This window comes from Sceloporus undulatus, chromosome 2 (assembly GCF_019175285.1).
Source record: "Sceloporus undulatus isolate JIND9_A2432 ecotype Alabama chromosome 2, SceUnd_v1.1, whole genome shotgun sequence".
Classification (NCBI taxonomy): domain Eukaryota; kingdom Metazoa; phylum Chordata; class Lepidosauria; order Squamata; family Phrynosomatidae; genus Sceloporus; species Sceloporus undulatus.
In genome coordinates, this window is record NC_056523.1 from 190,456,092 (window position 1) to 190,476,124 (window position 20,033).

The 20,033-nt window shown below is 43.9% G+C and overlaps 1 protein-coding gene across 1 annotated transcript in view; it reads left to right on the top strand.

Annotated features, from left to right (window-relative positions):
* The first annotated feature begins 3,454 nt into the window (after positions 1-3,454).
* IRAK1 (interleukin 1 receptor associated kinase 1) overlaps positions 3,455-20,033 on the top strand; it is a 41,126-nt gene continuing 24,547 nt past the window's right edge. The window contains exons 1-2 of the mRNA XM_042447644.1: positions 3,455-3,825; positions 10,267-10,434. Of these exons, the coding sequence (XP_042303578.1) occupies positions 3,717-3,825; positions 10,267-10,434 (277 nt within the window). The 5' untranslated portion in view covers positions 3,455-3,716. The remainder of the gene's footprint in view (positions 3,826-10,266; positions 10,435-20,033) is intronic.

Below are 20,033 nucleotides of genomic sequence, written 5' to 3' on the forward strand. Positions count from 1 at the left end.
AATCAGATGCATTCAAAATGCATGTGAAGAACAAATATTCAACCCAGATTCTGCCTGGATTGTTTTCATCATCTGAATAATCCTTTAAAGGAAGGGGAGCCAGATTCAGAGGGGGGGGGTATCCTGGAAGCAAACCCTAGCAGATACCAAGGGCCCACTGTATTTGTCCATGCTTGAAGATAAAGTCTGTTTGAAACAAGCTGCAGTATAAGCCACGTTAATGTTCTGCCCTGTTTATCTGTGTGTGGACTTAATATCTTGCTGCTCTCCAAATGAGGCCCAAGATCACTCACACGAGTTCAGTGAAGGTACACAAGGTACATAAAGAGTTTAGCCTAGGAATAGGGAATGCAACATGTTCCTCTAAATGTTGGACCTCAATTCCTGGCAGCAACAGATAGCATAGCAGGCAGGGAAGGATGACAGGAGTTGTAATCCAGCGACATCTGGAGAGCTACACGTCCCTCGCCAGTGGTTTAGACACATGATTCATACCAGGTTCCATATACTACAGCTTTATTTTTAGAAGTGGGTCATACTGAAAGGGCTAAAAGGGCTTCCGGGGTGGAGGAACTAGGCTGTAAAGCTGCCACCCTAGCCACTTGACAGGAAATAAATGCAGTTGCCTGCAAGCTCCCGAGGAAATGATGAGTTGTGGCTTTGTAACAGGACAGCACCCCATGGTGTGTCCACGGCGCTGAATCACTGCTTGCTTTGCCCCACATCTTTTAAAGTATCTGGTCTTCTGTTCACCATTCTTTCAGACAGTCCCTGCAGACCTTAAGTATACTGAAGGTCCTTCCAAGACCCATCCTCATTAGACCCCTTTTGCTTTACTCGCTCCTTGCTATTATTAGAGGTGGAAGAGACCTCAAGGGCCATCCAGTCCAACCCCCCTTCTGCCGTGCAGGAATTCACAATCAAAGCAACTGAGTTGTAGTCCAGCACATCTGGAGGGAAAATGTGGGAAAATGACAGACACCCTCTAGACTCTCCTGTAAAGTTTTGCAAATGCTGCACAGTGGTTATGACTTGATGGCCCACAAAGACCCTTCCAACTATAAGGTGCTACAATCTCACTTCTTACCTGTGTGACCCAATACTGTGCCTATTGGTCAAGAAATGCAACATACACAGTGAGATTTACTGCTAAGTAACAACACAGTTCCTTGACTTTGAAAATCTCCCAGTGACCACATGGTCAAAAAAAGGGAGAGGTTCTAGCCCTTCCTACCATCTGAACTAAGACCAGAGACAGAAAATGCAGGCCTAGGACTAAGATCTTCAACTTCTTTCTCCTGTTTGCCTGATGAAGAAGGCAGTGCGACTTTGAAAGCCTGCAACATGTCACTGTGCATTTTGATTGGCCCCATAAGGGTTTCATTGTTTGGATGTTATTGGATTTGCTATATGGCCAGCACAGCTACCCCTAGATGCTTTTTTTAACAACACAGTTGTAAACATTTAGACCCACAAGTTGCATTCTCAGAAATACTTATTAATGGGTAGAGACCAAAAGTAGAGTCATAAAGCCACAAAGCGCCCCAAAATGCATTAATTGGTGGGAATATGATATAGCCAACCCTCCATTTGAAGTCCATGGCTTCACCAATTGACAGCATTCCTTTAGTTCATTGTTGTTGTTAGTTGCCCTTGAGTCGACTTCATTCCTTTCGTTCATAAATGTACACGATCTTTTATATTACTATTTAAAGTGGGTACTCGTTATACGCTGGGATAACAGGATCCTCCATGTATAACAAAATCCGTGGAGGCTCAAGTCCCATTAAATATAATGGCAGAGCAAAATGGTGTCCCTTATAAAAAATGGAAAATCAAGGTTTGCTATTTGGAATTTATACTTTTTTAAAATATTTTAAATCCGCGGATGCTTGAATCCATGGATAAACAATCCGTGGATAAGGAGGGCTGACTGTATTTATAAATTTAGTATACATAAAATCCAAGTGCAAGGGGATCTTGCAGCAGCTTTGAGCTAACTGAAAGAGAGAAGTTAGTAGCGTGAGCTTCTGTAGACTTGAACCTGCTTCCAAATGCATCTGAGGAAGTAGACTGAAGTCCACCACAGTTCACAATACCAACTTCTTTCAGTTAATCTCAAAGGTGCTACAAGATTCCTCTGCAGCCTGATTTTCCAGACTATGTCTCTGAATAAAATCCAAGGCGTATCACATGCAATTCTAACTCAGGGTGCATCTACACGGTAGAAATAATGCAGTTTGGTGCCACTTTAAATGCCATGGCTCCCTCCTATAAAATCCTAGGATTTGTTGTTTTGTGAGGCCAGCGTGGCATAGTGATGTGAGCATTGGACTATGACTGGAGTCCAGAGTTCGAATCCCGTTTCGGCCATGGAAACCCACTGGGTGACCCTGGCCAAGTCACACTCTCTCAGCCTCAGAGGAAGGCAATGAATGCCAAAACCTCATCTAAAACAAACCTTGCCAGGAAAAAGACTCAAAGCCAAGTCGTGACATTTATTGTGACATTTTAATAATATCTTGTGAGCCGCCTTGGGAGGAAGGCAGCATAGAAGTTAAATAATTATTGATTGTTGACTATTGTAATTCTTTTGATTCTTAATTTTTAATTTAGGGAATTATTGGGGCGTATTTTAACTGCATGTTGTATTTTACACCGTGTTTACCCGATGTTGTAAATAAATAAATATATAAAGAAACAAAACAGGAAAAAAAGAGAGAAAATGAAACCTTTGTATTCAAGGCTTTATTTTCTGAGAGGAAATCGATAATTTCTATAGACTTGAATACTGTGCTTATTTTTCTACAGATAATGGGAGACTGCTTAATTTTGGATTAAAAATAAGGCTTTTAATGGGAGGATTTGAATATAATTTGAAATTAGAGGGACCCAGAGTGGTGTAATATGGAAGTTAACAGGAACTGTAAGAAGTCAAGAAGAAAGGAAGAAACATGAAGAAGACAAAAGGAAATAAAAGAATACGCTGCTTTTAAAAATAATAATAAATAAGTAAATATATAACATATATATATATATATATGTAATATATATACATTATATATATATATATTATAATATAATATATATCATGATATATTACATAATAATAATAATAATAATAATAATAATAATAATAATAATACTATAAACTAAATAAATAACCCACCCACCAAGAACAACAGCTGCCTCCTCCAAACACTCCCTTACACGGTGAGCTCCCATTTGCGACGCTAGGGGGAGGCAGAGAGACGCTGAGATAATAAAGAGCACAGACGCTTTTTAAACAGGCGGCGCTGAGTTGCTCCTCTGTCTGGAGCGCTCCTCCTTTGCCACACTCAAGATGGCGGCGAGATCTGGGTGGCCGCTTCGTGCATTGCCACACTCAAGATGTCCGCTGCGCAGGCGCAGAGCGGCGCGAGAATAGGAGGCGGAGAAAGAGGAGGAGGCGTGCTGGCGTCCATTTAAAGAGGAAGTGGCCCACTTAGTACTATTAGTCTTGCTGTCTGCCTGCCTCCCTCCTTGGCCCAGTCTTCTTCTCCTTCTCCCTCCGTCTTCCCGCCCCTCGGTCCAGCCTCTCCTATGGCCTGGCCTGGGAGCAGGAGCAGGAGGAGGGGGAGGAAGGCGGGGAAGAAAGTGGCACCAGCACCACCAGAAGCAGGACTAGCAGCAGGAGCAGGAGCAGGAGGCGCCTCAGGAGGGAGGCCCATCGGGGGATGGCCGGCTCCCGGTCCTCCCGCTTCCTCCACGAGCTCCCGGCCTCCGTCATGTGCCGCTTCTACGAAGTCATGGACGCCCTCGGACGCCCAGAGTGGCTCAGATTCGGTCAGTCCTCGCTCGCTCTCTCGGGGGAAGGGAGGGCAGAGGGCGATGATGATAATAATAGTAATATGCTGCTGCTGCTGCTGCTGTGTCCCCTGAGGAGGAGGAGGAGGAGGAGGCTGAGAGAGTGTGACTTGTTGCCCGAGGTCCCCCCTGGGCTGACATGGCCCTGGCCTCCAGAGCCACAGTCCAACACCCAGTAGTTCAATTATAACTAGGCCGATAAGGAAGGAGGGGAGGGAGGCTGGCAGTGGGCTGAAGCAGGCTGTGATCTCGGCCTCCCTCTCCTGGGCTGCATCCGCACTCGAGAAATAACCCAGTCTCGCACCGCTTTCACTGCCCTGGCTCAGTGCTAGGAAACCCTGGGAGCTGTAGTTTATTGTGGCCCCAGAGCTCTCTCTGAGAGAGAAGGCTAAATGTTCCCAGGATTCCACAGCATTGAGCCAGGGCAGCTAAAGCGGTCTCAAACTGGATTATTTCTGTAGTGTGGATGCAGCCTAGCTTAAGATTATAAGTTCTTATAAAACCAGGGCCTGGTTTTATAAGAACTGCCTCGTTGGGTTAAAAGGAGCTCAAGACTGTTGTTGGTTCTGAGCTGTGAAGATGGAAGGGAACCTGGTCCCAGCAAGGAGCAGCATGACTCCAGGTATTGGGGGCTGGAGGCTCATGGCTGCGCCAGGAATCGAACAAACCCTGGTCCCCAGAGTCATAGTCCAACACTCGCAGTCCACTATGCCATATGGCCTTCACTTGGCTTTCCATGATCTGGGGTTCCTCTTCGTACGTTTCTTCTTCCCATAGCCCAGTGCTCAAACCACTCCACCACCATAGAGATTTGCTCTTGTGCCTTCAAGTCGTTTTCCAACTTATGGCAAACCTGTCATGGTTTGCTTGTTTGTTTTTGGAGAGATTTCTTCGGAGGAGGCTTGCCATGGCCAGCTATCTTCTGAGGCTGAGAGAGTATGACTTGGCCAAGGTCACCCGGGGGGCTTCATCTCTGAGCCGGGAATTGAAGCCTGGTCTCCAGAGTCGGAGTCCAACACCCAAACCACTACATCTACACTATGGAAATAATTTGCAGTTTGACACCACTTTATGTTCCGCAGCCCCATCCTATACAATCCTGGGATTTGTAGTTTCACAAGGTCTTCAGCCTTCTCTGTCAAAGAGCGCGGGTGCCTCGTTGTTGTTTGTTGTTGTATATGCCTCCCAAGCCATTTTTGACTTACGGCAACCTGCAGGTGAATCTATCACAGAGTTATCTTGGCAAGATTTCTTCAGAGAGGGTTTGCCATTGCCATTTTCTGTGGCTGAGCGAGTATGACTTGCCAAAGGTTACCCAGTGGGTTTACATGGCCAAGCTGGCATTCAAACCCTGGTCTCAGAGTCATAGTCCAATACTCAGAGCACTACACCTCTCTCTCTCTCTCTGTGAGTGTTGTTAATCTCAGCTCATATCAATCCTGTAGATGAGACATCTCCAGTCTGTAAACTCATATCTGTGTCCTCCCTGATTGAGTCTATCCATCTGGCATGTGGTCTTCCTCTCTTTACACTTTAGGATTTTGTCTAGTTCTCCCACCGCTGCCCTTCCCATTCCTAGTCTTCTTGTTTCGTTTCCTCATTGTCTAGGTTGAACCTCTGTAATCATTATTTTTCTTCTCTTTATGTTCAGCAACAAGCCTGCCTTTGCGCTTTCTTCTTTGATCTTCCTTAATATTTGTTCCAAGTCTGTGATGTTTTCTGCTAGTCGCATGGTGCTATTCACATATCTTAGAATGATTGTTGATATTCCTTCCTCCTATCTTCACTCCTCCTACTTCTGAGTCTAAACCTGCTTTTCTTATAATATGTTCCAAATACAAGTTGAACAAATAGGGTGATAAGATTAGGGTGGTACTTCGGTCCCATCCCCAAGATATCTCATTATGTATATGCAAATATTCCATAACCCAAAATCTAAAATGTTTCTGGTCCCAAGCATCTCAGATGAGGGAGACTCAACCTGTAATAGGATGCTGTGAAGGGGGGTTTTGTAGACTGAATGGTTTACTGCAACCGAAATCTTTGTGGGCACTGGCCTACATGAGCTTTGGGTGAATTTAATGGATTATAATTTAATGGATAATTTCATGGATTATGGGATTCAGTGGCCATAAGGGATGCGGTATCTTAGTGGTTAAGACACCAGTTCTGATGATCGCAGGGTCTGCAAGTTGGCAGTTCGAGGCCCAAGTGCCACATGAGGGAGTGAGCTCCCATCACTATGCCATCTTCTGCCAACCTAGCAGTTCAAAAGCATGTAAAATTGCAAGTAAATAAATAGGAACCACTTTGGTGGGAAGGTAACTACGTTCCCTGCAGTCATCCTGGCCATATGACCACCAGAGCAGTCCTCAGACAATGCTGGTTCTTCATCTTAGAAATGGAGATGAACACTGCCCCGTACAGTTGGTTTGACATTCCCAATCATGTCAAAGGAAAACCTTTTCCTTTTACCTTTAACTATAAATAGCAGAATTGGAATTTTGAAATAAAAATAAAAACAAGTGTGGTTTTGACAGAAAATTCTGTGTTGTTTAAATACATACACGCGCGCACACAAACACACATATAATAGCCACCTGTGAGACCATGCAGTCCAGTGGGAATTGGGTGGAAGTGCCCAGTCAAATGAACCACTGCTGGGGGCTGTCCCTCTTGCTCCTGCCAACTGTACAGTTTAAACTGCATTTGGTGGAGTTGGCAGATGTGAAAATGGGAGTTCATTTGCAGCCCTGTAAGGAAGTGCTGGTTCATCCCATAGTGCCCCCACAGAGTTTATATTGGGCCAAAAAACCTGCCAGGCAGCAGTGTGGTCTTCTGCCATAAAAAATCATACACAGCTTTAAAACATACCAGTTGGGGCTCTATGTTTGCAATGAATGGGGGGGAGAATGTAGCCTTCATTTGGAAGCCACTTGACTCAGAAGCCAACATGAATTTCTTCTGAAAGACTTTGGACAGTGTTACATAACTTTTGACAATATCGCACAAAATATTTTTATTTACAAGGGAACTGGCTGGCTGCTTAAGAAGCGGTTTTCGATGGCAACACACTATCCTTTTCAATTGATGTGATTTTGAAATGGCTTTTAATTTGCTTTGGTTACAACTTGATGTGTTATTTCTGCCAGTATGTTTAATTTTGTTAGGAGCTGCCTTGGGTCCCACTTTGGAGAGAGAAGCAGGATACCGATCAAACAGATAAATAAAGACTAGTTATAGTTATAAACTAGTTATAGTTTCTTTTAAATAAATAAAAAATAGTTGCTTGTAAATTAGCTAAGCTGTGAAACAGTAACCTAATTCAGATAGGATAGTTTTCATCATCATCATCATTATATCTTATTTCATGGATAGTTTTCTTTTCTGACGAATCGTATGGTTAAACCCACTTGGTAGTCCCAGCTATTTTTGGTTCATGGAATGAAGGGAGGATGTTGATTCAACACCTATTTAAGCCCAGTTGGTTCTAGTTTAGGCTAACAATTGGATAAAACCCTATGTTTTAAACTATAACTTTTTTTTCTGACTGAAAACTAAGCCTCCTGAAACTAAGGGTGGGTAACCTTTAGCCTTCCATATGTTTTGGGCTATAATTCCCCATAATCCTTTAACATTAGCCATACTAGCTGAGAACATAATTCCAAAGCCTGAGAGCCAAATGTTCCTCACCTTTGGTCCAAACGCTTTTGAATTTTCCTGCAGCTGAAATGAAGCAAAATTTTTGTTAAGCTTGGAGAAATCAGAGAAATGAAGTGATAGCTGTCTTTAAATATTTGAAGGAATGTCATGTAAAAGATGGAGTGAGCTTGTTTTCTGCTGCTCTGAGGCATAGAACATGGATTCAGATCACAAGAAAAGAAACTCCACTTAAACACTAGGAAGAATGCCTTTACTGTGTGATAGTAGAATGGACTGTCTTGGAGGTCTTTAAGCAGAGGTTGGATGAGCATCTTTTGAGTGTGTTTTAGTTGTGTATTCCTGCATGGTGACAAGATGGTCTCGATGGCCCTTGTGGATGGCCCAACTCTAAGATTCTATGGATACATACACTAATCAAGACAGCAGGGCACCAAGATCAAACATGACGCAAGTTCCAGCAAGAGTAGTGATGACAGTAGTAGTAATAATGATGGTAGTAATGACAGTGACAGTTTGATGTGAGAGCACCAGTAAGACAGGAGAGTTGAATCACAGTCAAAACGTCTAGTCTGGCACATCCAAAAAGCCTCCTAGAGGATCTTATACGCTAGATAAAAAAAATTATGCACTGTCACTACAAGATAGTCCCTGCCCAGGGAAGCTTGTAGACTAAAAAGACATGACTCAGAAGAAGAAGAAAATGGATGAGGAAGGAAAAGAGCAGGGTATTCTTTGTCTAGTGTAGATTTTAAATACTGTAATGCAGTTGGAAGCGTGTTATTGAGACTTCTTGATCAGTGTGCAGTCTGTCAGAACAGCAGCACCTGGCATGTTCTGACTGTACAGCCTAAAACCTGAATCAGGCAGAACAAATGGTCAGATCCAAGGCAGGGCTAAATTGGGAAGTGCTTGTTCTCTTGGACAAGGGGGCAGGCATTGCTTTCCCTTTCCAGTCATTAATTTTGAATGGGTGTCTTAACTTTGCATTGAATCAGGGCTGAAAGCCAGCAGCATGGACTCTCTCACCTCTTGAGTCAGACGCAGAGCTTTGGGCAGAACCTTTTGTGCACTTTTGCTTCATGTTCCCAATTACTTGGGCCTTGGCTTCCCAAGACGCTTAAGCAGCTAAAGTGCTACATGAAAAAGGCTGAGAGAGCATATGTTGCTGCAAAGCAAAAGGGGCAACTTGTAGCTCTCAGTTTTATTGGGTTGCAGTTCCTAGCCAGTGGTAAGTGGTAATGGAATGTGTAGGCCACCAATGTCTGGAGGGCTATATATTCCCCAGCTCTGATTTAAAACTGGCTTCAGGACAGGATACGGAGTTGAGACTGCCATGGTCGCCTTGGTCAGTGATCTCCGTCTGGGCATCGACAGGGGAAGTGTGACCCTGCTGGTGCTCTTGGACTTCTCAGCAGCCTTCGATACCATAGGCCAAAGCATCCTTCTGGAACGCCTGAGAGAGTTGGGAATCGGGGGCTCTGTGTTACAGTGGTTCCAGTCCTACCTCTCAGGCAGATTCCAGATGGTGATGCTGGGAGACAGTTGCTCTCATAAAAGAGAGCTGACATCTGGCGTCCCTCAAGGCACCATTCTGTCTCCCATGCTGTTTAACATTTACACGAAGCCACTGGGAGAGATCACCTGGAGACATGGAGCGTGGTGTTATCAGTACACTGATGACACCCAAATCCATTTCTCTATGTCTCCAACTGTTGCATTGACCAAGTATGTCTCCTCTAAATGCCTGTCTTGAGTCGGGAATGGGCTGGATGAGGGAAAACAAACTCAAGCTGAATCCAGAGAAAACAGAGGTGCTCATGATACCTGATCCATTGATGGAGATTTACCAACCAGTCCTGGACGGGGTCACATTTCCCCTAAAGGATGAAGTTCTCAGTTTGGGAGTACTCCTGGACTCGTCTCTACAGCTGTCATCTCATGTGGAGGCCAGGAGTGCTTGGTACCAACTTCGGTTGATACGCCAACTGCATCCCTACCTGGCCCAGAGGAACCACACGATCCACCCTTCTTAGAAAATCAGGGAAGAAACTATTGGAACATGTGAAAACTAGACTAACTACAATTTCCCATAAAGCATTTACAGCCGCGGCCCCTAAATTATGAAACAACTTACCGGAAGAGATCCGTCTCATTACCACCTTAGAAGCCTTTAAAAAGGCACTTAAGATGGATCTCTTCCGGCGGGCCTATCCACCTAACCTTTTACAGCTGATTTTATGGAACATTCCCACTCTGACTTGATAGCACAGAAAATTGACAATGATTTGGCCTTTTTAGTGATTGGTAGTAATATTGTTGTTGTTTTACTGACTGTATTTTTAGATAATACTATATTTTGTATTATATTGTGGTTTTTATTCTTTGCTGTAATTCCACCTCGATCCACAGGGAGAGGCAGGAAATACAAATAAAATTTATTGTTGTTGTTGTTGTTGTTGTTGTTGTTGTTAAAGGATCAGGAACCTGGTTGTTGGAAAAACATTGGTCTGAAAGTCTGGAGATGCAATGCGCGTCACAACAGATAGAATGAGCTAGATGAACAGGTCATTTCACATAGTATACTGTATAGCAAATTCAGTACTCCTGTGCTCATCAGGTAGGAAAGAGGGTACAGGAGGAAGACTTTCCCCCTTTGTTTGGTATAGGAGGTGACTGTCATTCTAATACAGCACATAATTTCAAGTAAAGCAAATGATGTGCCTCAATAATGACAAGCCTTTCTCTCTTACACCACAGCTTCCAGGATTGTCCGAGATCAGGTGGAGCTGCGTCTCTATGAGAAGATGGAGGCACCAACACACAGCGTTATGTGGGCCTGGATGAATCGCAATGCCCATGTGGTTGACTTACTACAGATCCTTGATGACTTGCAGCTTTACCGGGCACGTGATATCATCGCCTCATGTGAGCCCTGACATTCTGTCTTCTCTCTCTCTCTCTCTCACGCACACACACACACACACACATTCTCTCTGATATAACACCCTTTGGCAAATTATGGGCCTTCTTCAGTGACACTATTCCCCAACCTAGGGCTCATTCCCATTGGAGGAATGACTCGATTTTTGATCCGGCTTGGCTGCGTGTCAGAAATCAATCCCAAAAGGTCCCTCGTCCCCACTACAAACAAGATTTACCTTACTCCAGAGTAAGCACAGGGTTTTTTTTGGCATGATTCTTGTTCCCATTTGTGCTCCGAGTGTCAGTCATTTGACGGCAGGACTGGAGGGGGAAGGGAGGGAAAGAGAAGCCCCCAAGTTGAGGATGGAGGGGGGGAAGAAGGCCTGGGAAGAAGGGAGAAATGGGGGACTTCTGGGAGCAGGGAGGGAGAGAAACGGAAGACTCTGGCAAAGGCAAGGCAAACGGAGGACTTCTGGGACATCCTGGGAAGGGAGAGAAACCGGGGACTTCTGGGAGCAGAGAGGGTCAGAAACGGAGGACTCTGGCAAAGGCAAGGCAAATGGGGGACTTCTGGGAGCAGAAAGGGAGAGAAACAGGGGACTACTGGGGCATCCTGGGAAGGGAGAAACGGAGGACAATGTTTTTTTAAAAATTAAACTGAGCACATATGCAATTGATTGCTTTAGCAACTACAGGCCTTTGCAAGTACGTAGTTGCAAAAGCGATCAATCGAATATGTGCTCAGTTTAATTTTTTTAAAAACCCAAATACAAACGCAGCACTGACAGGGGGGAGAAATGGTGGATCTGTCATAAACTGAGGAGGAATGGTAAACACCCCTCTGCCATTTGTCCCTCCCCTCCTGAAAGCTGTGATTCCAGTCTGTCATTCCCACCTATTTGACTCGCTTCAGGATCGATTCCTGTGAAAAGAACCACAAAAAAAACAGTATCAAGGAACCTCGGGTTATTTGTGTTTGCCCTGCTTCTTTCTTCCTGGAATCGATCCAGTGAGGATCAGAAGTGGGTTCAAATGTGAATGAGAGTCATTTGCCCCAAATCCTGCTTCGGAGCAAACTCCAGTGGGAATGAGCCCTTTGTGTTTTACAAATGGGTTGCACTTCATTACTCTCCAGTTAGCAGGACTTATTTGCTATCCTTCTTGAGGGAGTGTGGGAATTGTGGCTCAAAACATCTGGAAAGCCAAAGATTCTTTGACTGTAACAATTTTAGTTGTTATTCTTCTATTCCTTTCACCATTTTGAGAAGTTACATCAGTTAGGTGGAAGCATGCACCCTATATAAGAGGGAGGTGTTACCCACTGGAATGCCCATATTCCTTGTTTCCAAAAATATGCATTTCTTGAGGATACAGAGCACATGGATAAAACTAAGGACTTCAGACTTGGGAAAGTTACTTTTTAGATTTCAACCCTAGAATCCTTCAGTCTGAGAGGAAATTAAGAAATGTGCGGAGTCACTCATAGTCCAAAAAAGCAGTTTTACAAGCTGTGCTAGGGATGTAAGCATCCTGTGAATCAAGCAGTGCCCATCTTATGCACCTTTGTGATAAGCATTGCTTCCTTGTTTGACTTGTTTGGTCTTATCTGAAGTACCTGCACTGGAGCCTTTCCCAGACCTTTTGACACTGTGTTTTTTGCTTGCTGTTACTCCTGCAGTAAACTCCTGCAGGCAGCATTCTTCAGCTATGATATCAAATTAAAAGACAGCAGAGGTGAACAATTCAATGGACAAAAAGGAGTCAGTGAACACTGACACCTCTATGTCAGTGTATGTATAACACCTCCATCTTCTGTACAGTTCAAACATAGGTGGGAATTGTTACAGGTAGCATTGAAGGTCCTCTGTGCATATAAATGGAAAGCTGTCGTTTGTTTGTTTGTTTGTTTGTTTGTTTGTTTTTATCCCACCTTTCTCCCAAAGTGGGACCCAATGCATCAAACATACAAAAACCACAACAGTTAAAATTGTACAATTAAAATTGTAAAAATATAAAAAATTAAAAATATAAAATTTAAAATATACAAAGTTAAAATTAACAATCCAAGACCATCCCTCTCATCCCCCAATAAAACCAAACCTGCCAAATCTCAAAAGGCTTCTTTAAATAAAAATGTCTTTGCCTACCTGCGAAAGGCCAGCAGTGAGGGGGCCAGCCTAGTCTCCCATTGAAGGGAGTTCCACAGGGTGGGAGCAGCCACTGAGAAGGCTCTCTCTCGTGTCCTCACCTGGCGAACCTGACATGGTGATGGGACTGAGAGAAAGCCTTCTGAGGATCTTAGGGCTCTAGGTGGTTCGTATGGGGAGATATGGTCTCTCAAATAATCTGGACCTAAGCCGTGTAGGGCTTTATACTTTTAATTGTGCTCGGAAACGAACCGGTAGCCAGTGAAGCTGTTTCAATACAAGAGTTATATGCTCTCTGTAACTGGCTCTGGTCAGCATTCTAGCCGCAGCATTTTGGACTCGCTGAAGTTTCCGAACAGTTTCCAAAGGCAGCCCCACATAGAGCGCATTACAGTAGTCCAAATGGGATGTAACCAAAGCATGTGTCACTGTAGCTAGATCTGATGTTTCAAGGAACAGGTGCAGCTGGCGTACAAGTTTTAATTGTGCAAATGCACTCCTGGCCACTGCTGAAACCTGGGCATCCAGGCTCAGAGTGGAGTCCAGGAGCACACCCAAGCTGCGAGCCTGAGATTTCAGGGGGAGTGTAATCCCATCCAGCTCAGACATTCCCTGATCTGCCTTATGACTGACCAGGAGCACCTCTATCTTGCCTGGATTAAGCTTCAGTTTGTTTGCCCTCATCCAGTCCATTACTCACAGCAGACACCAGCACAGAGACAGCTTCCTTGGAATCAGATAGAAAGGAGAGTCCATAGAGTTGGGTGTCATCTGTATACTGATGTTACCACACCCCAAAACTCCAGATGACCTGTCCCAGCGGTTTCATGTAGATGTTAAACAACATGGGGGACAAAACAGAACCCTGTGGGACCCTGTAGGCCACTGGCCAAGGAGTCGAACTGGAGTCCCCCAGCACCATCTTCTGGGTCCGCCCTTCCAAGAAAGACTGGAACCACTACATCACAGTGCCCCCAAACCCCATTCCAGAGAGGTGGCTCAGAAGGATACCATGGTTGATGGTATCGAAAGCTGCTGAGAGAGCTAACAGAACCAACAGGGACACACTCCCCCCTGTCCAGTTCCCTGCGAAGGCCACACACCAAGGCGACCAAAGCCATCTCTGTGCCATAGCCAGACCTGAAGCCAGATTGAAATGGATCTAGATAATCCCTGGAGCTGGGAGGCCACCACTCGTTCCAGAACCTTGCCCAGGAATGGAATATTAGGCCTGTTACAGACTGCCAAAATAAAGCTGCTTCGGGTCTCTTTGGAGGTATGCTATTTAAATGATGCATGCATCCTAAGAGTCCGGAGGTCACACCAAAGCCACACTCCATTCCTAAGCACTGGAGTGCAGATTTGGTGCAGCTTCCGGATTCTTAGGATGCATGCATCATTTAAACAGCATAACTCCAAAGAGACCCGAAGCAGCTTTATTTTGGCAGTCTGTAACAGGCCTTAGAGACTGACCAATAGCTGTCAAGAATGGCGGGATCCAGGGAGGTCTTTTTCAGTAAGGGCTTCACCACAACTTCCTTTAGGCAGGATGGAAATTTGCCTTGCTGCAGTGAAGCATTCACCACTCCTTTTACCCACTCGGCCAGCCCCCCTTTAGCTGATTTCAAGAGCCAGGAAGGGCAAGGGTCCAGTACACACGTGATTGCTCTCACTTCTCTAAGGATCCTATCCACATCCTCAGGCTGCACAAATTGAAATGTATCCAATAATATGAGAAAAGCAGGCACTATGATTACATCCACTGGACTACCTCAACTACAGCATCCAAGTCAGACTGAATCCGAGTGTCTGCAAAGTGCCTTGCGAATTCCTCACAGCGAGCTGTCGAGTGGTCTTTGTTTTCTTCTTGGGGACCAGAATGTAAAAGGCCCCTGACAACCTATATGAATCAGGCTATTGGTTTGGCTAGCCCAATACGGGTTGAGTTTCCCTTATCTGGAATTCCAAAATACTTCAAAACTAAGCTTTTTTCCTGGCTGACTGAGATAGCAACACCTTTGCTTTCTGATGATTCAGTGTTCACAAACTTTATTTCATGCACAAAATTATTAAAAAATATTGTATAAATTAAATTACACTCTCCCACAGGCAGAGTGATCATGACTATATCTGTGGCCAGAATTTCAGGCCCTGACTATATGCTAGAAGTTAAAAGTAAACATGCTAGATGGACTTCACAGGGCAATTCCCAATACTTGTGGAACTACCACAAATTCGATCCTCCTCCACGCTTTCTTACACACCTGAAGACTAGAACTTACAACTTTCTGAGTTCCAAACTGCGATTCTATCTTAGTCCCTTCATGTAGTCAGGATCTAAATGACAGCAGCAGAACTCCTGATTCCATGACAGAAACAGATGAGTGGTTCAGTTTCACATGTGACAATTCTCTCATATAAAAACACCTGGAGCAGCTCAATGAAATTGGCAAACATTAGCAGAGTTGGAGCTTGGCAGCCCCTGGGCTGTGTGCAACTTCCCCAAGTCCTTTTTTGCAACCCCCAAGGTCTCCCCGATGTTCTCCACCCCAACAAAAGCCCACCCATTTTAACTGCCTGGTTTTTTGGCTGCACCAGTCTGGCAGCAAATTGTAATGCCCACAAAAAGCTGCTTTGGCAACAACCCCACAACAAGATAGGCTTCTTCCTCCTCTCCTTTCCTGCATGCCTAATTTTGTGGGGGAATGCTCTTCTTTCCATCAGCTCCAGAAAGAAATGGAGAAGACAAGGAAGATAACACAGGCAGTTTTCCCAGACACCCCTGCCAAGTGCCTTTGCTCTCAGGTGTCCTGAAAGCAAGCATAATATTTTAAAAAGGGCCAATGGACTGAATGCTCTGACACCTCCTGTTTTGGCAGCATGTGGGGGGATGCTACAGCCAATGCCAATACTGTGGCCACCACTGCCTCCCTCATCCTCTTCTCCTTTTCACCCCACAACCATTAGGAGAAGAGCAATGTCACTGCCTCCCTCATCCTCTTCTTCTTTTCACCCCACAACCATTAGGAGAGGAGCAATGTCACTGTTATGGGGAAAGGGGGAGGCAGGAAAACAACAAGTGCAGCTCACGGAGGGTCAGAAAGAGGTGAACAGGGCTCTCTGGCCAAGCCTATCCCCTGAGCTATAGCTCCAAAGGATGTCAATTAACAAGGGGATGTCAATTGACAAAAGTATGATGAGCCCTGGTGGCACAGTAGTTAAATGCCAGTACTGCAGTCACAATATTGGGAATTCAGTAACATGAGTACCCAGCTTGTTGGGGGCAACTGGCTTACACATTATAAACTGCTTAGGGAGTGCTACATAAATATTAAGTGTTAAGCGCTATTGTTCTGTCTCTACTCTACCTGCCATACCTCTGCAACACAAAGTGCAGAATTCTCTGCCACTGATTTGGGTAACTTTACAAAAGGTGATTAGGCAAATATGTGTAGGAGAGAGCTATTGATGGTTATTAAGCATGACAGCTAAATCAAATCTGGTTGTTCAGAGGGAATGTACCAGTACATACTGGATACCTACTTCATGCTGGGTGCCAATTTCATCAGGCATTGATAATGCATTATCAGGCCCTCCGTCATAGCTTTCAAGAAGGTGGGGGGGGGGGAATGTGTGTTCCTCCAGATGCAGTTAGACTGTCTCTCTCAGCAGCTCTACATAGCAATGCCAGTAAAGGATGGTGGGAACTGCAGTCCAATAGAAGGACATAGATTTCTCTGCCTTAAAGGCTAGAAATATGTATTGCTTTGTGTCTCTCGGGAAGCCAAACTCAGCAGCCAATGCCAATTTCTGCACAGAAAAGACAGAACGGAAGAACTACAAAATACCTCATCTTACCAAGGAGTCTAAGAAACAGAAAAAAGATGCCAACAGGCTACGAATGTACTTTGAATCCTTCTATTGCTCACCTGTCCCCCCACCCAAAAGGAAGCTTTAGATCAGGGTGATCAGGCCTATCCCTGGGTCTGATGGGAGATGTTTTCATGTACATCTGCCATCAGACATAGCCCACATAGCCAGTGTTGTGGGATTATTCGAAAGGCAGTCCAAAATCATCTGGAAGAACACACCTGCCCACTCCTATTTTAGTTTGAAGGCAAAATATATTTTGCACTTCAGACCAACAGGGGCAAAGGTCACTAAGCATCTTCAATAGAGAGCAGAATGGAGCAGATTCATCTTTATCACCCGCAGTGCCACTGACCTCAGTGGATGGCAGCTCTGACTAGATGTGTCAGCTACAGCTGGTCCTGGAGGACAGTCTGGCAACCATGGTCCAGGCATCAGTAACCCTGAAACTGGATATTGCAAATTACTCTATGTAAGGCTACCCTTTAACTTTGTTCTAGTAACTGTAGCAAGTGTAGAATGCAGTGGCTTAAATGACAGTGGACATGGCCAATAGACATCATATAGCTCCTTCATTGAAGGAACTACACTGGGTGCCTGTCTGTCACCAGATCAAATTTAAACACATAAAGCCCAAAACAAGTTGGGATCAGATTACTCTGTGAACAGCAAGGTTTATAGTACAGTAGCCTAGCTTGATGGAATCCTCTTCCTGTATTCAGAAGGCAACTATATTGGGGTTTAGACATACATGAAAACCTTTTTTTAAAAAAATCATGCCAATTTAGATTACTCTAGTTCCAAAGATTTGGTATTAGCTATGCATGTGACTATATTACTATGCTGTATATACTGTTGGACAGCCAGCATGGTCTAGTGGTTTGAGTGTAGGAGTAGGTCTCTGGAAATTGGGGTTTGATTCACTGCTCAGTCATGGAAACCCGCTGGGTGACTTTGGGCAAGCCACACCCGCTTAGCCCCTATGATAGGTTTGTTTTAGTCAGAAACAACTTGAAAACACAGAACAACATCAACAACATAAGTTGACCATCAGATAGTGTGTTTCGTCTTTGATTTATGTTTCATATTAGAAACAAGTAAGATATCTGAGTTCTCTCTTACTGTCACATTGCAGTGGTTTTCAAACAGTTGGGCAGAACCTTGCGGGGGATGAGACTTGGAGGATCCTCTTCTCAAACGTTTTATGTGTAAAATTTACAAATGTGTTGAGTTAAAAATTGAACTTACTTTTCTAATTTGAACAATGTTATCACCTTATAGAATATGATAATATGAAAATATTTTCACATGAAAATATGAATCTGCAAATGAAAATATGCACATTGAATAAACAAGTTCATCTATTCATAAACAGTGGGCTCTTGGTATCCGCTGGGATTTGGTCCCATGGATACCAAAACCTGTAGATGCTCAAGTCCTATTAAATACAATGGCACTGTAAAATGGTGTCCCTTATATGAAATGGCATTATCAAGGTTTGCTTTTTTGGAATTTATATTTTTTGGGGGAATAGTTTCAAGACCATGGATGGTTGAATCCATGGATAACAAATCCATGGGTATGGAAGGATGACTGTACTACTTTGAGTGCAGAGTACAATGTTGACAAGGGTAAAATGTTTGAGTACCATTGTCTTATTATATTTTTATTGATATTTTAACTTTGTGCAACACTTAGCTACTTTAGAATGTTAAGAATTTACAAATATAGTATGTAACAATAAAATAAAAGACAAACATGTCATCACTGTATGCTATAAATACCTCCATTGCACATGGTGTGGCAAGCAGACCAGTTTACCTGGGGCAGGTGAGGAAGGTCCTTTTTTGGGCTCCCACGTTGCTATCTTCACTCTGTTGCTTGCACTACCAACTTTACCACCAGGATCTGGGGCAGGCAGAGAAGGTGGGGGGTCAGGAGAAACAGATCGATGTGGACAAGACACCACTATAGACTTTTTTGGGTGTGATGGTGGATGCCCTAGGAAAAAAAATATAGAGATAGGCTATTAGACTCTAAAATGTAAGGGGCACTCAGACCCTCATTAGATTATTGTCTAGGTTATCTTGTCTGTATGCCTCTTCCCTAGTGCCACTACAGGGAGAAAGTGTTCTAGAAATATGCAGCACTGATTAGTGGCACATGAAAAGAGTTTGGAAATGTTATCTTTTGTATGTTGAGGAACATGTGTGACTATAACTATCGGAATCCCCTGGGATTTGTAGTCCAAAGCAGTAACCTTTCCAAAATCTGCAAATCATTTAATTCATGCAGTAATAGATAAGCCAGTACCAACAAAGTTCTCAAGGGGAGAATTCACAATTCAGAGCTAGTTCACAAGCTTTGAATACAGCAAGTGACAGGTTCAAGCCTTGTTCATTTCTAGCAAAAAAAGACTTCCATAGCCAAGAAAAAGTTCTGACCAAAACTATAGGTTGAAGCCAGAATGGGCAGTACAGGTTGAGTCTCCTTTGTCCGAAATGCTTGGGACATATTTGGGTTTGTTTGTTTGTTTATTTATTTATTTTATTCGGATTTTGGAATATCTGTATTTCTATATACATGCACAATGAAATATTTTGAAGATGGGACCCAAGTCTAAACATAATTTAGGTTTCATATACACCTTATACACATAGCTTGAATGTAATTTTATACAATATTTTTTAATAATTTTGTGCATGAAATAAAGTTTGTGAACACTGAATCATCAGAAAGCAAAGGTGTTGCTATCTCAGTCAGCCAGGAAAAAAAGCTTAGTTTTGAAGTATTTTGGAATTCCAGATAAGGGAAACTCAACCCGTATTGGGCTAGCCAAACCAATAGCCTGATTCATATAGGTTGTCAGGGGCCTTTTACATTCTGGTCCCCAAGAAGAAAACAAAGACCACTCGACAGCTCGCTGTGAGGAATTCGCAAGGCACTTTGCAGACAAAGTCACTCGGATTCAGTCTGACTTGGATGCTGTAGTTGAGGTAGTCCAGTGGATGTAACCATAGTGCCTGCTTTTCTCATATTATTGGATACATTTCAATTTGTGCAGCCTGAGGATGTGGATAGGATCCTTAGAGAAGTGAGAGCAATCACGTGTGTACTGGACCCTTGCCCTTCCTGGCTCTTGAAATCAGCTAAAGGGGGGCTGGCCGAGTGGGTAAAAGGAGTGGTGAATGCTTCACTGCAGCAAGGCAAATTTCCATCCTGCCTAAAGGAAGTTGTGGTGAAGCCCTTACTGAAAAAGACCTCCCTGGATCCCGCCATTCTTGACAGCTATTGGTCAGTCTCTAAGGCCTGTTACAGACTGCCAAAATAAAGCTGCTTCGGGTCTCTTTGGAGTTATGCTGTTTAAATGATGCATGCATCCTAAGAATCCGGAAGCTGCACCAAATCTGCACTCCAGTGCTTAGGAATGGAGTGTGGCTTTGGTGTGACCTCCGGACTCTTAGGATGCATGCATCATTTAAATAGCATACCTCCAAAGAGACCCGAAGCAGCTTTATTTTGGCAGTCTGTAACAGGCCTAATATTCCATTCCTGGGCAAGGTTCTGGAACGAGTGGTGGCCTCC